This window comes from Choristoneura fumiferana, chromosome 12 (assembly GCF_025370935.1).
Source record: "Choristoneura fumiferana chromosome 12, NRCan_CFum_1, whole genome shotgun sequence".
NCBI classification, from domain to species: domain Eukaryota; kingdom Metazoa; phylum Arthropoda; class Insecta; order Lepidoptera; family Tortricidae; genus Choristoneura; species Choristoneura fumiferana.
In genome coordinates, this window is record NC_133483.1 from 3,779,077 (window position 1) to 3,802,169 (window position 23,093).

At 38.7% G+C, this 23,093-nt stretch overlaps 1 protein-coding gene across 1 annotated transcript in view; it reads left to right on the forward strand.

Annotated features, from left to right (window-relative positions):
- Nucleotides 1-2,379: 2,379 nt before the first annotated feature.
- The window catches only part of LOC141433127 (uncharacterized), a 44,376-nt gene continuing 23,662 nt past the window's right edge, over nucleotides 2,380-23,093 (forward strand). Inside the window, 5 exon segments of the mRNA XM_074094975.1 lie at nucleotides 2,380-2,484; nucleotides 16,112-16,214; nucleotides 20,534-20,733; nucleotides 21,660-21,768; nucleotides 22,349-22,457. Coding sequence (XP_073951076.1) covers nucleotides 16,117-16,214; nucleotides 20,534-20,733; nucleotides 21,660-21,768; nucleotides 22,349-22,457 — 516 coding nt within the window. The 5' untranslated portion in view covers nucleotides 2,380-2,484; nucleotides 16,112-16,116.

The following is a 23,093-nucleotide window of genomic DNA, read 5'->3' on the forward strand; positions in this document are numbered from 1 at the left end:
TTTTTAATACAGGCCCTTAATCGGCGCAGCCAGTCGTCTATCGCAGCACGCACCATTTTCATGTCTATTTCAGCGACTGCTTTTCTTAAAAAGATGACTTCAGGCTCTCCAAATTTTTATGGGTTTAGCACAGACCTCCCCTCTAAGACCTGCCAAATTTAAAAAGTCCAGAGGATTAAGGTTCGGACTGGGGAAGGCCAATCTTCGTGTCTTATAAGCCGATTTTTTGACGGCAAACCAGGCTTGAGTGGTCTTGGCTTGTGTGCTGGCGCAGAATCCTGCTGGAACACAAAATTATGACCTGAAAATAGCGTGTTGGGCAGATCTTTGACATGCTTCTCCAAAACCGTCTCTTGGTACACTTTCGCACTGATTTTGACCCCTTTTTCGCAAAAATGAACCTCAGTTGGCCCGTAATAAGATCAGAGAATACTCTTCAGAGCTCCTAGCGTACACTCTATCATTATGTTTATTGTACTTCTCTTCAATATCGAAAATCTTTTCGTCTGTAAAGAGGATATCACGGTGTCGATTTTTTCGCGTACCGCTTTAACAACTTCCGGGATCTTTTAAACCTTATTGTTTTTAGACGGGCATTAAGTAAGTGTCCACTCTATTTTTTGTATGCTCGCAGACTAAGATCTTCGTTTAAAACCTTTTTGACGGTTTTTCTACTGACACCCATCTGCAAAGCCATCTGTCATTCTGTTTTCGGACAGGATTCTTGCTATGCGTGCCTTGATCGCTTTGATCACTGCTGGGTTTGTACGGAGCGAGGCCGGCCAATTCTTTTCTTGTCCTCAACACTGGAGACTTCATTGTACCTGTCAATCGTACGGTACACAAACCTAAGCGTTATATTTACATTTTTGAGGCAACTTGAAAATGGTACTTGGCGAGTGCCCACAGCGGTGCAATGCTAAAACAGCTATTCGGTTTTCTTTCAACGTCCACTCCATCGTGAGAAATTGCAGCGAATGACTGTTTATTGTTTTAAAATAATTGAAAAACATTCAAAAATGGAATTCAATCAAATTTTCTTAAAATCATGTTTTAAATTTAAAATAATGTGCCAGTGACAGAACTTTTGGACCGACTACGTATGTCTGTCTCATAATCAAAGAAATTAGACCTAAAGGCCCCATATAAGGTACGATCCGTCTGTACGATCGATCTGATGAAAATCGACGAATCGTACCGTGTGTGGGGCCCTTAAAAGGTCACAATGGAGAACGAAATGCAAACCTGTGACACGTGATGACGTGACACTCACGCCACTTTGATGTGATGACTTTGACATGTTTACTTCGCAACGCCATTATATATATACTCAGTAATTTATTCCATTTTTATTGAAATACTCGCTAAATCGAATTTTCTACCTACAAGTTGTCGACTCGAACAAACGTCAACAACTGAGATATTATAGTTGAAGGTAGTTGGTGATAGTTTTGAGTTTTGATAAGATCCATTCAAGTTTTCCGGCAAGACGTTTCGTTTTTACACAGTCACATGAGTCACAGTTCTTTTGTAATGGATACTTTTTGGCGTGACGCACGCGATGTGTTGAAGGCGAGCCGTATCTAAGAGCTAGCTAGTATGAAACGGAACGTTTATTAACTACCCAGATGGCGACTACGGTTTGTTTGTCAGTGCCATTAGAATTTAACGAAATTCTCCATAATCCGAATTTTGCGGATATATGTTGTCGACTCGGATCGACTAATTTTTTACGCTCTTCAATTTGATGTGCATTTCGTTCGAGTCTACCGTACCCCTGGACGAAATTATTAATATATATGCTTGTTGTCGACGGTAACCGGTACCAGCTGGATGTAATTTTTGGATAGACGTGGTCAGGAATAGCAGCTAATGTTAGCAATGAAGAGTCAAAAGTAGCCTGAACATTTTTTTTTAAGCCCGCCGGCTGTCCGTCGCAGACATTGTGCATTATAATTTAAAATTTCATAGTAAATAAATAGACTCTACCATTTTTTAATTTCATTGTCCTTACCGACATCTAGCGGCAGATAGTATTCCTAAACTTTTATGACTCTACATGTTTTTTTTGGTTTACAACGGCATCTAGCGGCGAATAGAAGTAGCGTGCAGAGTCTCCACCGCCATCTAGAAAAGTTTGCCAAGTTTATTTTTGTCCTGTATAACGGCTAGATGTCGCTGACCATCAGTTTTGTATTAAAAAGTTTCTAGTTTCTTAAAATATATCACCAGAGTTCGTTTTAGTACTATAATTAGAAGACATATGAAACAAAAAAGATGGCAGCGATTGCCGACCGCTGTCCTTCGGATATATTGCAAAAATGGCGCATTATCTGATATTTCACAAATTTTAATAATTATAAGTGAAAATTTTGTGTAGTGCTACATTGTGATGGTGTGTTGGTTTAAATGAATGACAGTGATAAACGTGTGTAAACAGGACTGCGACTTTCATCTGGATATTGGATTACACATAAAATCAAGGTATTTTTCCTAAATGTACACTTATATTTATAAAATTTCATACGTCAAAATTTGCACATATATCTTTAAATATCATTCTTTATAAGTAATAGTAGAATAATAAGCTAATATTACATAAGAATGTCAAAACTCCAGTCCCAGTTCACTTTCTTGGTAGAGTGATTTTCATGAGGTGGCCTTCTTTTTGGTAGCATAGCATATGTTTATTAATAAATGTGAAGTTCTCGGAAGTACTGTACGTGCTTAATTCTCGCGTTGAGTCTTTATTGGGACTTATGCCTACTCAGTATCTTATTTATTGGGTGCTTTGCTTCCATGACATCAGCAGGCACGCTGCTGTAAACAGTAGCATGATTCATTTACGATTCCAATTGGCACTAATTTGGCATGTATTTCTAAATGATTTATTGAATTTCCAAATCAATAAAGACAGTTTAATTCAAGAAATCAAAACAGATTATCTTTATTTATTTACTCACAAAGCTTATCTTTTACATTCTTTATAGAATATCTGTGGTAAATTGATTTGTTTGCTGTGAGATTAGATAGTAAATGTAAATATTGACTGATACATTGGCTCCCCATTGTAACCAATGTACACTTGAACTGTGTAATGGATTTCTCAAATAATAAGTACATCGCTGCTTAAGTACAGAAGTAACACAAAAAAAAAACTAGTTGTTTTACTACAAAAATCAAATTTTAAATGCTATTTAGAATGCGATTTTGATGATAAACAAGTTTTTTTTTTTGCTTCACTTGTATCTCAGCTTATGTTATGGATGTCCATGAGCGGCGGTGATTGCATTCCTTTAGGTTGGTTACCCGCCTGCTTGTTTTCTCCCTATCATATAAAAAAAACAACATACAATTATGCATTAGTATGTAATTGTTTAGAAAACGCTACAAATGTTTTTACAAATAATTTATAATGAGTACCTGTTTATTTCCTCATCTGGTATGCATCCTTAAATTATTTGTAGTTCTTAGGGAGTAATTGAAATATTGAAAATATTAGGGTTGTGGCTGCCTAAGTTACCCAAACTGGGGTCTTAGACCGAAACAGCTGGTTTTACTCATTGAGTAGCTTATGAAAATGTCTGCAGATCAACTAATATCTGCTTGGGACCCACAGCAGCGCAAAGTTCAAGAAATGCAGATTTAGAGAAATAACATTTGGGGGCTGTTTCACCACCCATTGACTAATTTTATTTGATGGATAAATTTAATCAATGGATGGTGAAACAGGGGTTATGTTAATTGGCATGCCATAGGAAAAAGTATATATATTAAAAGGCTTAAATTTAGTTCTTACCAAATGTAATTTGCATGAATTTTGCTTGCCATTATCCTTGCTACAGGGTACCTAACCTGTGGTTAATGACTGCCAGTAAATTTACCAGCTGTCTTACTCTCCATGACAAAACACAACAGTGCAAGCACTGCTGCTTCACGGCAGGATTAGCGAGCAAGATGGTGGTAGCGATCCGGGCGGACCTTGCACAAGGTCCTACCACCTGCAAAAACTTCTGCAAAAATTACGAGGTGCAATAACAAAATTGATAGCAGCATAGAAAAACAGGTATTCCCGATGTATGCTAATTAATTAGATGAGACTTACTTATGCACTTTTTAATACAGTCAAAACTGTTTCTAACAACATTGAGGACAGCAATATTTGGTTATTAATTATACACATGACCAACCATGTAACCAGTGCGTTACTTTAGTATATAAGATTATGTTGAGATTTTTTCTTTTGGTTGTTTTATCTGATTTGTTGTTATAACTGGTGTCACTATTAATGGTTTTGACTGTAAATACTTACATTTCTCAAAACAAAAATATATGAACTTCACAAAAAGATTTCCAATCCAAAATATTAAAACATAGCATAATCAGTAACACAGACAAGTGAAGCCCATAATATTATGCTTTTTATTTATTTAAAACCTAGCACTATGGATGTAATGTCTAAGCTGAAGGTTTTAAATCTGATTTATCGGAATATGAGATGGAGTTCACGAAAAAACATTCCTATAAATTATAGTAAATTTCAATTTGCTAATGATATCCATATATTAAATTTAATACAGGCTCATAACACATTTAACATTACTCAAATCAGAAAATACCAAAAATGCGAACAGTAGACATGGATGGATTCCCCAAGTGTCAATTATTTTAATTTTAACCTCAGATTTAATATTAACGGAACTAACATCAAAATAATCAATCATGGTTTAAAATTTATCCGAAGTGCAGACCTTTAATAGTCGGATATATTACGAAGCTCCTTAACTTCCATAATATCCGTCCCTAGCAACCATGAAGTTTAAACTTTACCCTGGTGAATGAGCGAGCATGGCATGAGGCAGCCCCAGAGCAGTCATTGCATTGTTTTTTATTTTTCATCAATTTAAAAACAATAAATGTGTACAAACTGAGCTGCATTGTTAAGTACTGAGTGAGGCATGTTTATCTTAAGGTGTGTCCACATTGTAATGTGATGTAAAGTTAATAGAAGTTTAGTAATATTTTGTTTTGGTAATAGAATCAAATTGTAATAAACGATTTAAAAAATTAGGTTTCCTACGTAACAAGATTAAATTCAATGTTTTCAGAATTTTGTAATGTATAGTTAACCTGAAGGGTGTCAAACTGGACCTTATTAATGTTGCTACACTGTTTCTCCGTCCGACCTTCTGTCCGTCACAGGGCTGTATCCTGTATCTCAAGAACCATATGTACATAGACAGCTGCAATATCAATATATGCAATATTGCTGCAGTACCAATTAATAAAAATAAAATTAAATTAAAAATAAGTTAGTCCTAAGCAACCAATATAAATTGATCCCTACATCGTAGCCCTCACAACATACGTTTTGTTAAGAAGCAGGCTATGCTAACTTTTTTTCAGTCTAGCTTTGACATGTATATTGAATATACCAACAAATTTGTACAGAAGGGAACCCTCAGTTTGCGAGTCTGGTTTAATTATTCTCTAGTTATAATTGTTTTCTATGACAGTTTAACGTGTTTTGCATATGGTTACTTACCTATAGATATGTACAGATAAAACATAGTTAAAAAATAACTTTTTAATGAATCACTTGGTTTTTTATGATTCCTTGAAATGTCTCTCTGAAACGGATGTATGGTAAAACCCTGTTCGATAATTTTCGGCCTTTCCCGTGGCGCGACCTCTGCTAAAATAACATTATACATATTTTAGTCAATACAAATACCTATTGAATAAACGTAAAATTATTATAATCAGCGTATTTTAAAGTTACTAAGACGCATTTTTACTCAGACATCCTACTAACATTATAAATGTGAAAATTTGTGAAGATGGTTGGATGTTTGTTACTCAATACTCAATCATGTCTAAACCGCTGAACCGATTTAGATGAAATTCGGTGTACAGATAGTGCTCGCTAATCCTGCCGTGAAGCAGCAGTGCTTGCATTGTTGTGTTTCGGCGTGGAGAGTAAGACAGCCGGTGAAATTACTGGCACTTGAGGTATCCCATCTTAGGCCTCTAGGTTGGCAACGCATCTGCAATACCCCTGGTGTTGCAGATGTTTATGGGCGGTGGTGATCTCTTACCATCAGGAGACCTACTTGCTCGTTTGCCATCCAGTCAAATAAAAAAATAAAAAAAGTCACATGGTAGTTTTTAATCCCGGAAAATGGCATATTTCCCGCAGGATAGCGATAAACGAATACTACGCGGAAGAAGTCGCGTACAACACCTAGTATTTATATAAACAGTTTAGTAAATTACACAACACGTTTTTTAAGTATGGTCAAGGAGTTTAATTCATTGGCCACCATGGAATCATTTCACAGTAAACGTCGTAGTGACATCGCATTAATTAACAAGGAAAGTGGTAATGACTTTTCCTTTGAAAAGGTTCCATGGTGGCCCATGAATTAAATTCCTTGACTGTACATAGATAGTCGTAAGTAAACGAAACTACTCGTTTCTCAAAGGACCAGCAACGCATCCGTAACTCAGCTTATGTTATGGATGTCCATGGGCGGCGATGATTTCTTTCCATCAGGTGACCTGCCTGCTCGTTCCCCTTCATATCCCCCTATCCCTATCATAAAAAAATCAAAACTGTATACAATGCAGAGGATGCACGCGATTAGTGAGCGGACTGGGATTGGTAAAAACAAAACTCTGTCATGTCTTTACCTATCCAAAATGGGCCTTCTAAAAAACTATACTTTTCCTTTTTTTTCAATTTTGGAAAAAATATGATTTTTCCTACCTGAGTATGAAAAACTATCGGAATCGATTGTGCACTTGATTTCAGAATCAGTATGGTGGCACCCGTAGTAGTGCCAATCGATTATTTTATTATTGTAGTAGCTTTTGCCCGCGGCTCCGCCCGCGTGGTATTCGGTTATCGCGCGCTGTTCCCTCGGGAACTGTGCATTTTTCCGGGATAAAAAGTAGCCTATTTCACTCTCGGGCCCATCAACTATCTCTATGCCAAAAATCACGTCGATCCGTCGCTCCGTTACGGCGTGAAAGACGGACAAACATACAAACACACAAACACACTTTCGCATTTATAATATTGTAGTAATAGTAATTAGTCATAATTAGTAATAGTATTAGTAAATTAGTAACTAATTAGTAAGTATGAATTAAATGTAAATTAGTGACATTTTCATATCCATTCATATGGAATTTTATTATTTAGAGTCAAATGTCCACACGGTTGTACGATGGGTACTCAATCTAATTGAGAGAGCGCGATAAATACGAACTTTTCCAATAAAATAAGATGGAAAGCCATTATGCATTACATTTGTAACAAAGACTATCCACTCTAACGACCGTAATCTACGGGTCCCTTTGAAGGCGTCATAAACAATTTCTACTGTACGATTCAAAGATTCTTCGAACTATCCTTCGTGAGTCGAGACGAGTCTAGACGTAGCGGAATGTGCGCTGCGATCGAAGCGGGGAAGTCTCGCCTTGTCTGAGACAGCCCTTAGGTTAGTTAGGCTGCGAAAGATGCCAAAGCCAATCCAAAGATGTTGATTGTTGAAGCCACAAAAGCTTTAAACGTTATAAAGAGTTATGAAGCAATACAATTCGAATAAAAACAGCTCTATCAGTACTAGGTATCAATGATTACGCCAATGTCGAGGTTGAGAAGACACCATCGATCGGTCGGCCGGTAGCTTCGGTTTTCGGAAATTGGAATGCAATTTATGCTTTGAAAAAAAAAAACAATTCTGCCAGGTTTCGCCACACAATGGTAACGCAATGAACGGAGAAACGCTTGCGTCGCCGCTGCTCGTTGACATCCAGTTCGCGGCCTTAGAGTCTAAAGCTTAGACCGTCTATGTTCTGTACTACTAGTGTAATTTGAAAATCGAAGTTCTCATCGTACGCGTTCCTCTCAATCTCTTATATAAAAATAACAGCGTCTAGCGGAACGTTTGCGATGTTCGTGTCAAGGGCAAAGATATCGACACGCGCAAAGTTACTAAAATATGTATACTTTATGCACTTAACATTAAGGCTGTGTATACATATTTTTGCGACTTTGGTCGTGTCGATATCTTTGCCCTTGACTGTACGAAGTCCGAATTTTGCACTTCGTGGTATAGAGCCGGTCGCGCTAGCAGCCCTAATGTGTAAACGACCATCTGACTAGTTTAGTGTGAATAAACACCACCTACCTAACTGAAAATAAAAGTTAAATAGGTCACACGTGTACAGTACATGTACATCATTAACTTTTTCAAACAAACAAATAACTATCTCTCATCGCTACCAACGCAATTACCCGCATTATGGACATTTAGCGCAGTTGAGTCAGCGGTTAGGAATTATGTTCTATTCTTGTTCAGTCATCGGCTTAAATTCTAACTCGGTACGGGACTCTTTGCCAAATTATAAAGATTTACGTCAAAAATATGCATAGAACTGCGTCATTACGCTCCTATGTTTATAATATAGTTACCGTATCTACAGACATACTGCCGACGACCCAATATTCTTGCCGTAATGTCTTTTCTGAATAAATTATTTCCCATTTACTAACAAAACACTAGTGAATTATTTATTTTACATGCAGTAGCAAAAAAACTATCCTTAATTTAAGTGTTGTTTTCGAAGAGACTTGTGGCTTGTGGCTTTTCTGAATTAAATTTTGAACTTAGCTTTAATTAAAAAAAAATCATGAAACACTCAACTCACGATTATAACGCACTCACCCTTGAAAATGTTCTCTCAAAAATATCAATACTTCCTAGTCTTAGTATTGACTTAGTCTTACTATTTAGCTTTAGTTTAGTATTGACTACTCTAAAATTTTTGCTGGTACACCAACCTCAACACAAAATCCCATCTCGCACGCATCCTATCAGTGACTGATGAAAGTATTTTGTTTGGCTGGCTTGAGTATGTTTGGATGGTGGCACATTTGCAATCAGTAACACGCGATGTAGGTGTTTAGGAAAATGCTTATTAGCTTAACTAATGAATAACGATACGCTATGAGAGCGAGATATCCTCCTCTTGTTTCCGGTACCGTATCATACCCTAAGTACCTACCTAAAGCATGTTTGTCTTTCACTGCATTAGACAAATAGCTTCCTGAATATCAGTCTATCTTCAAACTTCGGCGTTCCCCATTTTTAAACGCTGCACATGTCTGAAGTAAGATTATATTATGAATGTCTTCCCGCCAACGCAAGAAGTAGAACAGCCGACGATGGACAAGCTTGTAAAAGTCGCATCTCAACCTTGTTTTAGCTTGCGCCCCTGTCAGCACAGGGCCATCGTTCGTGCTCAAGTGTTTGCTCCTTACTCCACCCATCTCGGTTTAGTAACGACCTAAATTAACAATACGATTCCCCGAGAATAATGGTAAAGAGTATTTTTAGAAAGAAACGTACCGATGACTGATAGTTGTGTGGGTACTAGTGGATTCCTAGGCAACTGCGAATAGTTGATTGGAGGTTATTCAACTGGTGGGAGGACAAAAATAGCGCGATCGCTCGTGGCTTCTGCCGAGTGTGCCGAGTCGACTCTGACGTTGGAGCACTCCCGGCCCGGCCCGCCTAGCTTCCGGGATTCACTCGGAATTGGCCCACTGTCCCAATCCGACAGCCGCGAATCGATGCTTTAATGGTGTCGTGTGTTTTGTTCAACTGCGTCGCTAATATGTGGATCTGCGTCATTGGAACAGTTAGAATATTAGCATGCGGATACTGTACTTGTTCAGGTCATGTACTCTACGGGATGTCAATGGTTTGATGTAGCAACAGACCGCATTTGCATACAAAGAATGCCTGTGTACACGTACAACATAGAATACCTGATTTAATCAAAAAACTAACTAAGTAATTGTACATACGTGCACTTTACACTTTTAAAAGGCAGAACAACATATTTCCGATATAAAAATAGATACTTTAAGTTTATAAATTCACATCTGTGGGAAGTAAATCGTAAGTAGTAGGCTGCATTATGTTGAAAGACTATATACCTAGATTTTGTCGTAAACCTGAATCATTTATCTTCGATTTCGTTTGAAATGGTTTGCGAAACAGAATTGTAGACAGTAAACCCGATCGTGGGTTGACGGCATCAACATATTGTGACGTCAAGATTGATGTTAAGATTTACGACGCTGCTTTTTTGTGTCGCTGGTGCCGGGCGGAGACGGCGTCGGCGGCGACTTCGGTGGAGGATGCATGAGGTCGTGACATAGGTGCACGGGACAGAATTACCTACACATTTCTTCAAGTAAACGACAATCTCGCGAGGGAGAGAGAGCGCAAACGTGTAAGCATGCTAGGGGAATGATATGCGGTATTTATAGAGCCGCCGAGACTCCGGCCCCACACTATTCCACATATTAATTGGCTACTTGCGCCGCATTTTTCAGGACGTGACTGTTAATACGTCAATGTCATTGAGTGACCGTGGGGTTTCCGACCGACAGACATTGACACCTATCTTATAACTGGCCCAGATGCGTCGTTAACGCGATCACAGCGCGGCACACTTGAGCGGCTAACACGTGCAAACCATTATTGTTTCAACCTCGTAAATTATCAGCGAGGAACAGATACTGATTTCTACCTGGTTTACTATTGACACTATTGAGTGGCAAAAACGTAATCCATACTTTTATTAAAAGTGCGAAATGACAGCCGAAAAGTGGAAACATGTTCATCAAATGTTATGGGAAGAGGCACGGAGAAAAAAGAAACGTGTAATGTGTTTAGTTTTGCGGGAAACGGTTAATTTATTACATTGATTTATGATGCAAAACGTTACTGTGTGTAACAATCTATGCCCCATATCAATGAACAGGAAAATTAGCATTCGAATGCAACGAAAATTTATTCTATACAATAAATTGACGCATATCTTAAACTAATTCACCAGTCACACATTTTCCTGGTCTCGTATAATTACATGTTCAACGCAACGAGTGTTAAATAAATAAGCTCGGTGTAGGGAAGGTAATGGAGGGTTAACGATAACATTAATCACTTGCTAATGAAAATTAACACGCGACTTGGGGCGTGAACTGGCTTGTCACAAATATTTACAAAATGTGTTAACTTACGCCGAGCGACACCCCTTACTCTTAACCGACTGCTCGAAGGAGAGATATGTTTTTCGAGCTTGCTGATATGCCATTCTGGCCTTTTTTGCGGATTGTGAACTTCACACGCACTATTAAATTTCTTCGCCGGTGAGTGCAGGTTACGACTTACGATGGTTTTCTTCACCGTTAAACTCGTGGTAAATTTCAAATGTAATTTCGCACATAAATCCTGAAAAAACTCAGATGTATAAGTCCAGGTTCGAACCCACGGTTTTTCGCTTGATTGGCGTGTACCTCTGGCAGGTAGCTCCAGTTCCTCTCGAACGTACCCGCCAGCTTTAGCAACAAGGGTAGGCAGACGAATAGACAATCAGGTAATAGATTTGCCGAACCTCCGACATTCCTGGTTTATCGTCGGTTTACCGATAGAGTTATTATGATATTTATGAAGGGCCGTGCAAATTTGGGCGCTAGGTTATTCAATATCACAGAAATGGTGCTCACTAGCGCTGCCATGAGGCTAGGTAGCGCTAGTGTTGCTTCCTGTTGCTATTGCCCGCGCAGCAGGGCTACTACGAAACTTGAAACTCGAAGTTCGTATCGTACCGTCCCTCTCGCTCTCGTATTAAATAGTATAAGTGTCAGAGGGACCGCACGACACGAACTTCGAGTTTCGTAGTAGACCTGCAGTTACGAGCGCTGCAGCAGGGCTACTACGAAACTCGAAACTCGAAGTTCGTGTCGTGCGGTCTCTCTGACACTTACTCTGGCCCTATACTACGAAGTGCAAAATTCCAACTACATATCGTGCCGTCCCGCTGATGCTAATATTATTTAATACGAGAATGAGAGGGACGGTACAAAACGAATTTGAGAGGCCATATGTCAAACTAATAGGCTACCACGGTTAAGTTTCGTTTCACAAGCACCAACCAGTCAAAGATGATGTGATGAATACTAAATACTTTCTCCTACATTGCTTTGGTCCATGGTAATAGCAAGGACGTGTTAGCACTGCTAAGTGCGAAGTAGTGATGTAGAAAGAAAGAAAATAAATTTATTTAACGCCATGAAACATCACAATCACATCACGGAAGAAAAGAAAAAAACATGAGACATACATGACGCTAAATAGGACTCCGCTCAGCATAACCCACGGCAAGCCGTGGCTCAGATTTTCACTGGACTGCACTTACCTAAAAGTAATGAAACTAAGGATAACACACATAACACGCCATTAACATATGAAAAATAAAATTCAAGTAATATAAGTCACGGGGGATCGTTTTCACAATGGACGCAGGCCGCTTCCAACCGAAGCAACTGGAGGTCTATGGGGGAGGCCTATGTTCTCCAATAGTGGTCGTCCTACGGCTGATATCGTCACTAGGTACTTTGAAAAAATCTCGTATCTAAAATCAATATGTCAACAAAATTGAACCTTGATAAGGTGGACACTCAGAAAAAATATTTATTTTGAGGTACGAGTTTTTTTTTAGGTAATGTAAACTTTGTAGCATTGCAGGTAGACTGCAGCAAGTTTCTAGTGTCTTGAGTGTTGGCCTCAATCTTTTATCACCCGCGGTCTCGACGCAGGTGGCGGAAAAATAAATAGCGTTGAAAATATTTAGAAGATCTTTCTCGAGATGTCCGAAGTTTATTACGGATGTTGAGGAAACTGAATCAAGTACTTGTGTTTCATCAACAATTTCATAAAGAAAGAAAGAAGACATTTATTCACATTCAAAAAGACACAGCACAATAAAATTTAAAAATAAGAATAGACAACAAAAAAAAAACAAACATGAAAACGACACCTCATAAAGACTCCTTTAGCGGTTTTTGCGAGAATAGCTGTGCGGTTATAGCTACTTTTGTACGTACATCGAATTTTTGCAATACAATATTGCACTAAGCTGTTTTATAGTAGATCTTGTGCCAAGAGTAAACAGAAGCCGAATCCAACAAATGGCATGTACATTATGTCATTAGAAGTAAATGCCATTTATTCTGGACAGTTGGCAATTATTTTAAAAAGTATTATTAAAGAAGCGGAGCAGTTTGCGAAGGCGGTCTCAACCCAAAGCCTAACCTGATGGCGGCCGTTGCTGCTTAGTGCTTAACTTGAGTTTTTCAACCCCCAGGGCTCCGTTATCTTAAATAAATTGCAAAAAACGGAATGAAAGTCCATAAATGATCGAACGTGCTCATAAAATTTTATACGAATCGGTTGAAAAATAATGTAGGAGAACAGCCGGACATACGAATCATTTTGCCCAAGTTGAAGCCGTGGTGGCCTAGTGGTTTGACCTATCGCCTCTGAAGCAGAGTGTCGTGGGTTCAAACCCCGGCTCGCACCTCTGAGTTTTTCGAAATTCATGTGCGGAATTACATTTGAAATTTACCACGAGCTTTACGGTGAAGGAAAACATCGTGCAACGAAACCTGCACAACCTGCGAAGCAATTCAATGGTGTGTGTGAAGTTCCCAATCCGCACTGGGCCCGCGTGGGAACTACGGCCCTAGCCCTCTCATTCTGAGAGGAGGCCTGTGCCCAGCAGTGGGACGTATATAGGCTGGGATGATGATGATGAAGCGGACACGTGAACAAAAAAATTGTTTTCCAATTGAATTGTTTGGAAGACACTTATTATTTAGTTTTTTTCAGGATGTCAAAAGGGTGGCGGGAGAAAAGGAGAAGTGGCACTTACTAAAGCGCGCGCGACAAGATGTAATTCTTAATGTGATGGTGGTCGATACATCAGGATTCCTTTCCGCTAAATACCGAGTTCAAAAAGCACTCTTGCTTTATTGAGTGTTGTTGTGACAACGAGTCCTTATGAGCATTTCGAGCGATCCTTCCTCTAATACAATATTCTCGAACACTCTTGCAATACAATATGTCAATAATCCTCTTACTCGAACTCTACAATAAATACAAGAACTCTTTACTGTATCGAATTTCTAACATATTAAGCAGTACAGAAAACACAGGTACATAGATTTTTTCTAACGGCCGATTTTTCAATCCTCAGTTAAACAATCAGATAGTATTTATTCGACAGATAGCAAAGAATTGAATTTTTGCATCGAGTAAGTCGACTACCTGAGGAATAAGTTTATCTGTCCCTTCGACGGCCAACTTTATTGGTCTGTTAACTATTTGACCGTTTATCTGAGGATTGAAAAATCGGCCATAAGCTAAGCAATAGGTAGCCGTTAGGGTTTTCACCTGGTACTGGATTCTCGCCATAACAAACTCAGTACCGGGAGTAAACCCTCCCGTATCGCTTCAGAGTGATCTCTTCCAAGCGTCCTTGCAATAGAAAGAAGTACATACTAGTTTTTTTTTTTAATTTATTTATATATTCAAATTACAACTTAGGTACTACACATTATATATTCTCGCCAAACTGCTACGTTTGATGGCGAGACGCGCTCAGTTTTCATGCAATTTTAACCTATCAAACTTATCCTATAATATAAACTAGGTAACTAACTAGGTAACTAAGTAATTTCCAACCATTCGCACCATTTCATTCAGTAGGCATACTCATCGAATATCGTCATACTAATTTTCTTTATCAGGCAATGCGATGTTACTGTAACATTTTCTTTCTGTAATCGGTACTGATTTGCGGTGCTCAATAGGGAATATCTGTACTGTATTGTTTGGATGCAGGTGGTAGGACCTTGTGCAAGGTCCACCCGGATTGCTACCACCACCTTGCGCGCTAATCCTGCTGTGAAGCATTAGTGCTTGCACTGTTGTGTTTCGGCGTGGAGAGTAAGACAGCCGGTGAAATTACTGGCACTTGAGGTATCCCATCTTAGGCCTCTAGCTTGGCAACGCATCTGCAAAACCCCTGGTGTTGCAGATGTTTAAGGGTGGTGGTGATCTCTTACCATCAGGAGAACCACTTGCTCGTTTGCCATCCAGTAGAATAAATAAAAAATAGTTGGTTAAATATCTAGTAAATTGCGAAGCGCCGTTGACGTTCCGCGCGATGGCGCCTCACACCCTTGCTTCATTAGCGTATTAACATTCGTCGAGTACCGGCGTGCATAAATCACATGTCCCAAGGCGGGAAAACTGCTCTCTATGCCAACTTATAAGCGAGCGTGGCAGGCATGTTGACATCCAGTGCTAACGAGTCGAGAGATCGTCAGTTGTTCTGGAATCTACTATATATAGATTATCTATATGACAATTTGAGGTGTTTCCCCAAATTTCCACCGGTATGCGTTTGCGTATATTGCTAGTTCATGTTTTGGTGGTAGACCGCTTCCCATAAGATCTGTTAATTATTTAATGTAGGTAGTGTACATAACATTTGTTTGATGGTATTATTTAATCCATAGTATAGTATAGTAACGTAGTAGTAAAGTGTACATGGGGTTGTCTTCTAACAGCTCCATAATGTGAATTTTAGCAGCTTTTCAGTAAAGATATAAAACCGATGCTTTAATTTAAAGCACGCGTGTCATTGTTTTTTTTTGCTGAAATACCTACCAAGTATTTTGACAAAAACTGATCCGTTATCTAAATAATGATTAGCCTAGCCTTTGGTCACATTTGAATGCAAAATAATACAAAACAAATAATAGTTTTATGTTCGCAGTGCTTACCTTGTTTTCCTGTGAAATTACGAGTAGTGTTGTTAGCCTTATCCTGAGCAAAGCCAAGTTCTAAAGTTTTAAATTTTAATACTTCGCTTTCTATTATTTTAACTTTTTGTTTACTGTGACAAAATACTAAAGTGTTCAGCTGCAGAAAGTCAAAGATAAATATGTAAATTATTACAATGAATATCAGCTATTAAAAATACTCAAATATACATATTATCTAGGATATTAACCTAGTGATTTTCAGGTAAAAAAATAGAATACGCGTATAGATTTTTTTGCACAGAGCATCTTCTTGCACCGCCCATCTCTGGTCATACCTGGCGTATGTGCGTGCAGCCACGTTGACGTATGTTCGATATTAGATAATTTAATTAATCTACTATTGTTTGTTTACAGTCACAATGGTGGTCGGAGAGAACAAGCGGTCCAATATCATGGACGGCATCGAGAACACCGGTGACGTCCGTCTGCACGACCACCGGCTGCGGCTCAAACAGAGGTACAAACATACACGAAGGATTTTTATTCTTTCATCCATTACTGCCCTAGGTCAAAATTAAATGTCTGCATGACCTGATTTTGCAATGATTAGTGAAAGTCCTACTTCTATGCAGCCGATATTTGTACGTTAAACTGATTGTGAGTCGATCCTACGGAGTCCGTTTCGCTTGGACTTTTGTGGTACTTATGATTTTCTTATCAAACCTCGTCTGCAGATTTCGTAAGCTGTATTTGGTAGACATTTAGTTTAGACAGACATAACTTGATCCGTTCTCTAACATGCATTATACAGATTCATATAATCTTCATCATTTCATCAACGTTAAGACGAATCCGCATAATGGCAACTGGCGAATGACTCAAATTTATTTATCATTGTCTTCCGAGTGCAGCGGTGAATCTACAGATGTTTCTCCGTCTCTTTCTATCAACATCTTAAACTGTTTGACAGATAGAAATGAATGGTGATTGCAAATGCGAATGCGACCGTGCGCGTGTTAATACTATAAGTCTTGTGATACAAAATCATGTTCGTGACGGCATTCCATTTTCTAATTTCTATCTTTATTCTTTAGCCGATTTAACAGTTTAAATTTTTATAACTTATAGGTTTATAGCGAAACTGGTAGACACGAAAACGTCTTGAAGTCATAAAATTTATCACATTTTTTTATTGTTTCGAATTTCGCTTCGATACTTTCTGACTAGATATGCCAAGTCGCAGCTGTTATAGTTTTTTTTGTTAGGTTGGTCACCAGTCTTGATTGTGTAGGCTGACTTAGCAACTGGCTACAGCTATGTAGTATGTAGGTGAAATAAATAATCCCTTACGGATACGTCATTGGCCTAGTGATTGAACTGGAAGTACATCCTACGCTTTTTGCGCCCGTGGGCGGTAAGGCTGCTATTACAGCTATTGACCTGCGTCACCGCGTCATTGCCGATTTTGACAATCAATTAAATCGTGAATCAACATCGACACTTCATCTGACTATGCTATGAATGTTATATGATCTGGGTACTACAATAGCTATAACGTTGACTTACATTTTAAATGGATTCTACTTTCGCTGAAAAGTTTATAGTGTCACGAACGGTGATTATTTACTTGTTTCATTTACTTAAATCGGTATCAAATGCGTACAAATTTAGACACGTTTATATACAGCACGTAAAAAAATCCAGGTGAAAAAGATTACAAGGTGACCACGTCTAAAAAGTGTTAAAAAATACAAAAATAATTATAAATAAAAAGTGCTTGGGAAATTGAAATATAGACTGGATTTGAGTCAAGCGTTAGTTTGTGGAGGTTTATAACATACTTACGTATAGGCAGACACAGAATACAAAATAGTACAACTAGTATAGGTGGCAGCGGAGAAGCAAAGTGTGTATTTCATTGTCAGGCAACGCTTCCTTCCGCGTCTGTACTATTGTGACTTCATGTGTAAACAAATATATGCAGATGCAGAAAACAGATAAATGCAGAATCTGAGTGTAGCTTACGGTCACCTGCATTAACATCTGCCACAGCGGAGCGTGCAAACAATCTGACTCGTCCTACTGGCCCTAGAAATAGAGTCGTCATCAGATATTTCGGAGCGGCCAAGATGGTCAAAATATCGAAACATTAACTTTAATACCTTAATAGAGTGCATGTGACGATATTTTTGACCACCTTTGATCGATCCGAAATATCTGATGGCGACTGTACGAGTAAAATACCGTTCGCATAGAGCGGCGCGTGGGCCGTGATCGATGCCCTCGCTCTCCGCGAATAAAGCTAATGTACAAGACATTGCTCAAGTATTACAAATCGATGCAGTATTATTCTTGAGTGAAAAAAAAAGTTTTTTGCAAGTAGGTATACAAGCAATCACGGTTTAAGTCTGTGTGATGCAATTGACACAAAGCAATCGTCCCTGTCCGGCTGAAAAATGTTTTTGGCCTTAAAAACATATAGGGGACATTCTAGACGGACTGTATTCTAACTGGATCGTAAGTGCATTCTATCTGCGTCGTATCTGCAAACTGCAGACTGTAAATACATTTAATTTGTATTTAGCGTGCAGTTTTACTAGCTGCCGACTACCAATAAATGAGTTCATTTTCCATTACAGTAGGCCATCTATAAATTATGTCACCAATTTCGATCATCTTAAGCCCCCAACAAATCGCCAACCCCCTCCCTTAATGTGTGACGTATTTTGTAGGTGACCTCCAATGGCCTAGTTTTTTTAGTGAATCGGCAGAAGTACTAATGAATGACACGAAACCCTTGCTTTTTGTCTTTGTGTGAAATAAAAATGTATGTATGTAAACTCTTTATTGCACATAAAAAAAAATAGAAATACAGTACATAGAGACAAGCGCAAAGGCGAGCTTGTCCCTAAAAATACGTTTAGTATTATTTAAAAACTATTCGTGTGAGAAGGGGCCTTCGCCTTTGGGAGAGTCTTATTATCAGCAGATCCTTGCCTCAGCTGTGTGCTGAAAGGCCGGGAGAGGAACATTCATTATCCCGTTAGGTGTCTTCAGGGTGTTCACGGACTAATACTGCCTTTAGGTGGTTTTTTATGACCGACCCGATGGTCGATACCTACCTGCGGTGCTACTCCGAAATTCTAAAGTCGGAAGTTCGTGTCGTTCCTTCCTTCTGACGCTTATATTATTTCATACGACGGTACAATACAAACTTCGATTTTCTAATTTCGGCCCTCTGTTTATGACTAGTTAAATCAGGACACGTTACAGAGGATATATTATTCTTTTTAAACACTGTTTTAAAGTAACGCGTGAGCTTAAAGTGGAATAGCTGTTACTATGCGTGACGCATCGGTTTACCTCGGTACAAATTGATTATGTATGTATGTTAACGGGCCTTAAGCTCGAGCCTCGCTCACGTTTCACGAAGCTCACGCTATTTTGTAGAAAATTGTTCTGTACCCATCCTTTGTGAGTTAGTGCCCACGAGTCGTTTTGTCTATTTATTTATTTTATTCGACTGGATGGCAAACGAGCAAGTGTCTCCTGATGGTAAGAGATCACCACCGCCCATAGACACCTGAAATACCAGGGGGATTGCAGATGCGTCGCCAACCTAGAGGCCTAAGATGGGATACCTCAAGTGCCAGTAATTTCACCGGCTGTCTCTAGAAATACCTCCTGCCCGCTGAAACGCTCCTGTTTATTTTGTGAGCTTTTACCTTTAATGTAACATTCGCTCGCTAGTATGCTCATTGCAAGTGCATTGAACGCGCAAGTTTTATCAGCATCTTTACAGCTCTTCTGACATACAGGTCTGAGATTCTGTTCCTTGCGGCCTGTTTGACTACTCCCAGATACTTTTGTCACAGAGATATATCGGCTAAATGATAAAGTTTTGAAAATGAAAAAGTTTATTCGGGACACAAATTATGGATAAAGCAAAAAATAAATAAAAATAAAGTAAAATGAAAATACTAAAAAAATATATGAATATTTGTTTGTGCCCGAAATGGTCCCGCCTCAGCATTAAATGCGGGTGGAGCCAGCGCTAGTCTTCCGGGAAACGCACTGTAACTCTGCTCTGGAAATCCCGTGAAAGATTAGAGACTTACCCACTCAACTCTACCTATGTCCGCCTTGAGTCATAGCATGCGTATCACAACAATATGCTCGATGCATAACAACTGCCAAAGTCTCTCAAACGTGTATTATGACTCAAAGCAAAGGCTTTATTGTCCCACTTCCCTTTTCACCACTTCTTTCTGTCACACGGTATAAGACGAGGGTAGAAAGAGACGGTGAATGTGTCAGCGCGTTAGACAATACGGTCTCTGCGCGTAGGTAGAGTTGATCGGAAGGTAGAGATGTCACATCTGACCTATCCTACTGAAAGTTTGCTAAGTTCTTTGCAGCGCATTCTTCTTGATAATGACTGGTTCTTCAAGGCGCTGGTATAAAAAAAAAAAACGGGCACGTGCGTGTCGAACTCGCGCACGAAGGGTTCCGTACCATTATCTATACAGCATTAGAGATAAGCAAAAAAACACGTTTGTTGTATGGGAGCCTCCCCTTAAATATTTATTTTATTCTGTTTTTAGTATTTGTTGTTATAGCGACAACAGAAATACATAATCTGTGAAAATTGTAACTGTCTAGCTATCACGGTTCATGAGATACAGCCTAGTGACAGACTGAAGGACAGCCGAGTCTTAGTAATAGGGTCCCATTTCTACCCTTTGGATACGGAACCCTAAAAAAACATGCAAAAGAGAAGGCATTGTATGTATTGTCTCGAGACCTTACTTAACATTTAAACTTTGTTATTTTCAGATTCGATATAGTAAGAAAATTAGGTCAAGGAACGTACGGCAAGGTGCAGTTAGGTATCAACAAGAAAACTGGTCAGGAAGTAGCCATAAAAACTATAAAGAAATGCAAGATCGAATCGGAAGCCGACCTTGTCCGGATCAGGCGCGAAGTGCAGATTATGTCTTCCGTCAGACATCCTAATATTGTACATATTTATGAAGGTAAGCATTAGAAACTCGTGGTACCATCAGACAAATAAGTGGTCTATCAATTTTTAAACAAGTTCCTATCAAATGAATAAGTCGCTAAAGTCAAACTTTAAAAATAAATAAATAAATAAAATACAGTTGACAGACACGTCTATTGGCATTATTGTTTTATGACATGCAAACGATTAAGATTGGTTTTGGAATCTTTTTGTATTTTTTATTTCAATAAATTTGATATGAGGTGCACAGGGGAAATTCGTGTCTGTATTGACAGCAGTGGTGTAGCGGTATAGCACGCGGTACGGAATACCGAGGACCTGCCAGTGCTGATTATCTATATTTCAGTTTGTATTTTCAATGCAAACGATTATCAACTTTAGGGTGGTAGACCGCATTTTTGTCTGATGGTACCTACTTTAAAGTCTGTTTGCCGAGAGTTAGTTATTAGATAGAACGTGTCGTAATAGCGACTGTCGCTGAATTATCGCAAACTGTATGACGGGCGTCGCTTATCGCTGCGCGCACTGAGTTTCAATCACACAGTTGTTGTCAAACGTGCGTCTGGCGAACGAACGGACGCAGCGACTAATAATGCCATTCCGTTCTGACCTTAAACTAAGAAGATCGAATTTCGTATTGTGCCATTCCACTCATCCTAACAGATTTGAACAAGAGTGTGAAAGGCTCGGCACGATATGAACTTCGAGTTTCAGAGATACACAGACGGACAATAAAGTGGTTCGATCTTCGATAAGGATTCCGTTTTTTCCTTTTGAGATATGGAACCTTATAAAGACATTACAAAACATTTACTTACTTCACTTCGATAGTGAAATGACACGTTACAAATAGTTAATTGATCGATATTGTGACACTTATGTTTTTAATAATAGGAATAGGGTCATAGGGTTTCAATTAAGCTTTATTATTTTTTACAGTATTTGAAAATAGTGAAAAGATGATACTAGTTATGGAATACTGCTCTGGAGGTGAATTGTATGATTACCTTAGCCAAAAGAAAGTATTACAGGAAGATGAAGCACGGAGGTGAGTTCTTTTGTAATAGTAATCTAATACCTTTAAACGAGCAATTCTTGTGTATATATAAATATATAATCAGAATCTCGGAAACGGCTCGAAGGCGATGAAAAATCGATCTAGCTTGGTCTTATCTCTGGGAAAACGCTTGGTGCCGAGTTTTAGCCCGAGATATTAATAATAATAAGCAAACCTATTTATGTCCCACTGATGGGCATCGGCTCCTCAAAGGATAAAACTGCTTTAGCTGTAGTTCCTACGCGAACTCAGCTCAGATTAGGAACTTCAAATAGGCTATTGAATTGCTTCATAGTTGTGTGCATGGTTAATTCCCCGAGAAGCTCTGTGATTTAATTTTTTCAAATAAACTTTACCTATTATATATGGAACTTTGATAAATAAATGAACATGTCAGTTCCAACAGAAATTTCAAATTAAATCGCGGAAGTGAATTTCGAAAAACTCACGAAGTATGCTAAGTATTGTAGGGCTTTTATGACTCAATAAAAACTTACTCATAAAGTTATATGATAATAAAAACTCTTTGTTACTCACCATGAAACTTTCTAACCGATTTATGTAATTTCAGGTTATTTCGTCAGATCGCAACCGCTGTTTATTATTGCCATATACATAAAATCTGCCATAGGGATTTGAAATTGGAGAATGTCTTGCTTGACGACACCGGTAGTGCCAAGGTTAGTAGCGCTTTCACTTTCACAGCCGTTAAATAAATTAGCTGTCTCTTTTCAGCCTTTGCTGGAGATAGACCTATTCTCAAAATGCTCAACACACCATTATTACAATTGCTTCGCATCCAAATGCTGGTTTTCTCGCAATGTTTTTCTTCACCGAATATAAATACTTAAACCGCCGACATTGTCATTCCAAAGTTCAATATCTCAAAAATGGTTAAACCGATTCTAATGAAATATAGCTAAGGACCACCGCAAGAAAACTAGGTTTCTCCTAAAAAAACTAGATTGAAATCGGTTCATCCGTTTGAGAGCTACGATGCCACAGACAAACAGATAGACATTGGCGTCGAACTTGTAACGGCCCTCTTTTTGCGGCGGTGGTTTTAAACCAATGTTAAAATCATAAATGTAATTTCGCACTCATATTTCGAAAAACGCAAAGATGGCTTTTAACGATGGCCTAGTGGTCAGAGAACCTGACTACGAAGCTTGAGGTCCCGGGTCAGATTCCCGTGTCGGGGCAGATATTTGTATGAAAAATACGAATGTTTGTTCTCGGGTCTTGGGTGTTTAACATGTATTTAAGGATGTATCTATCTATATAATTATATTTATCTGTTCCCATAACACAAGCTT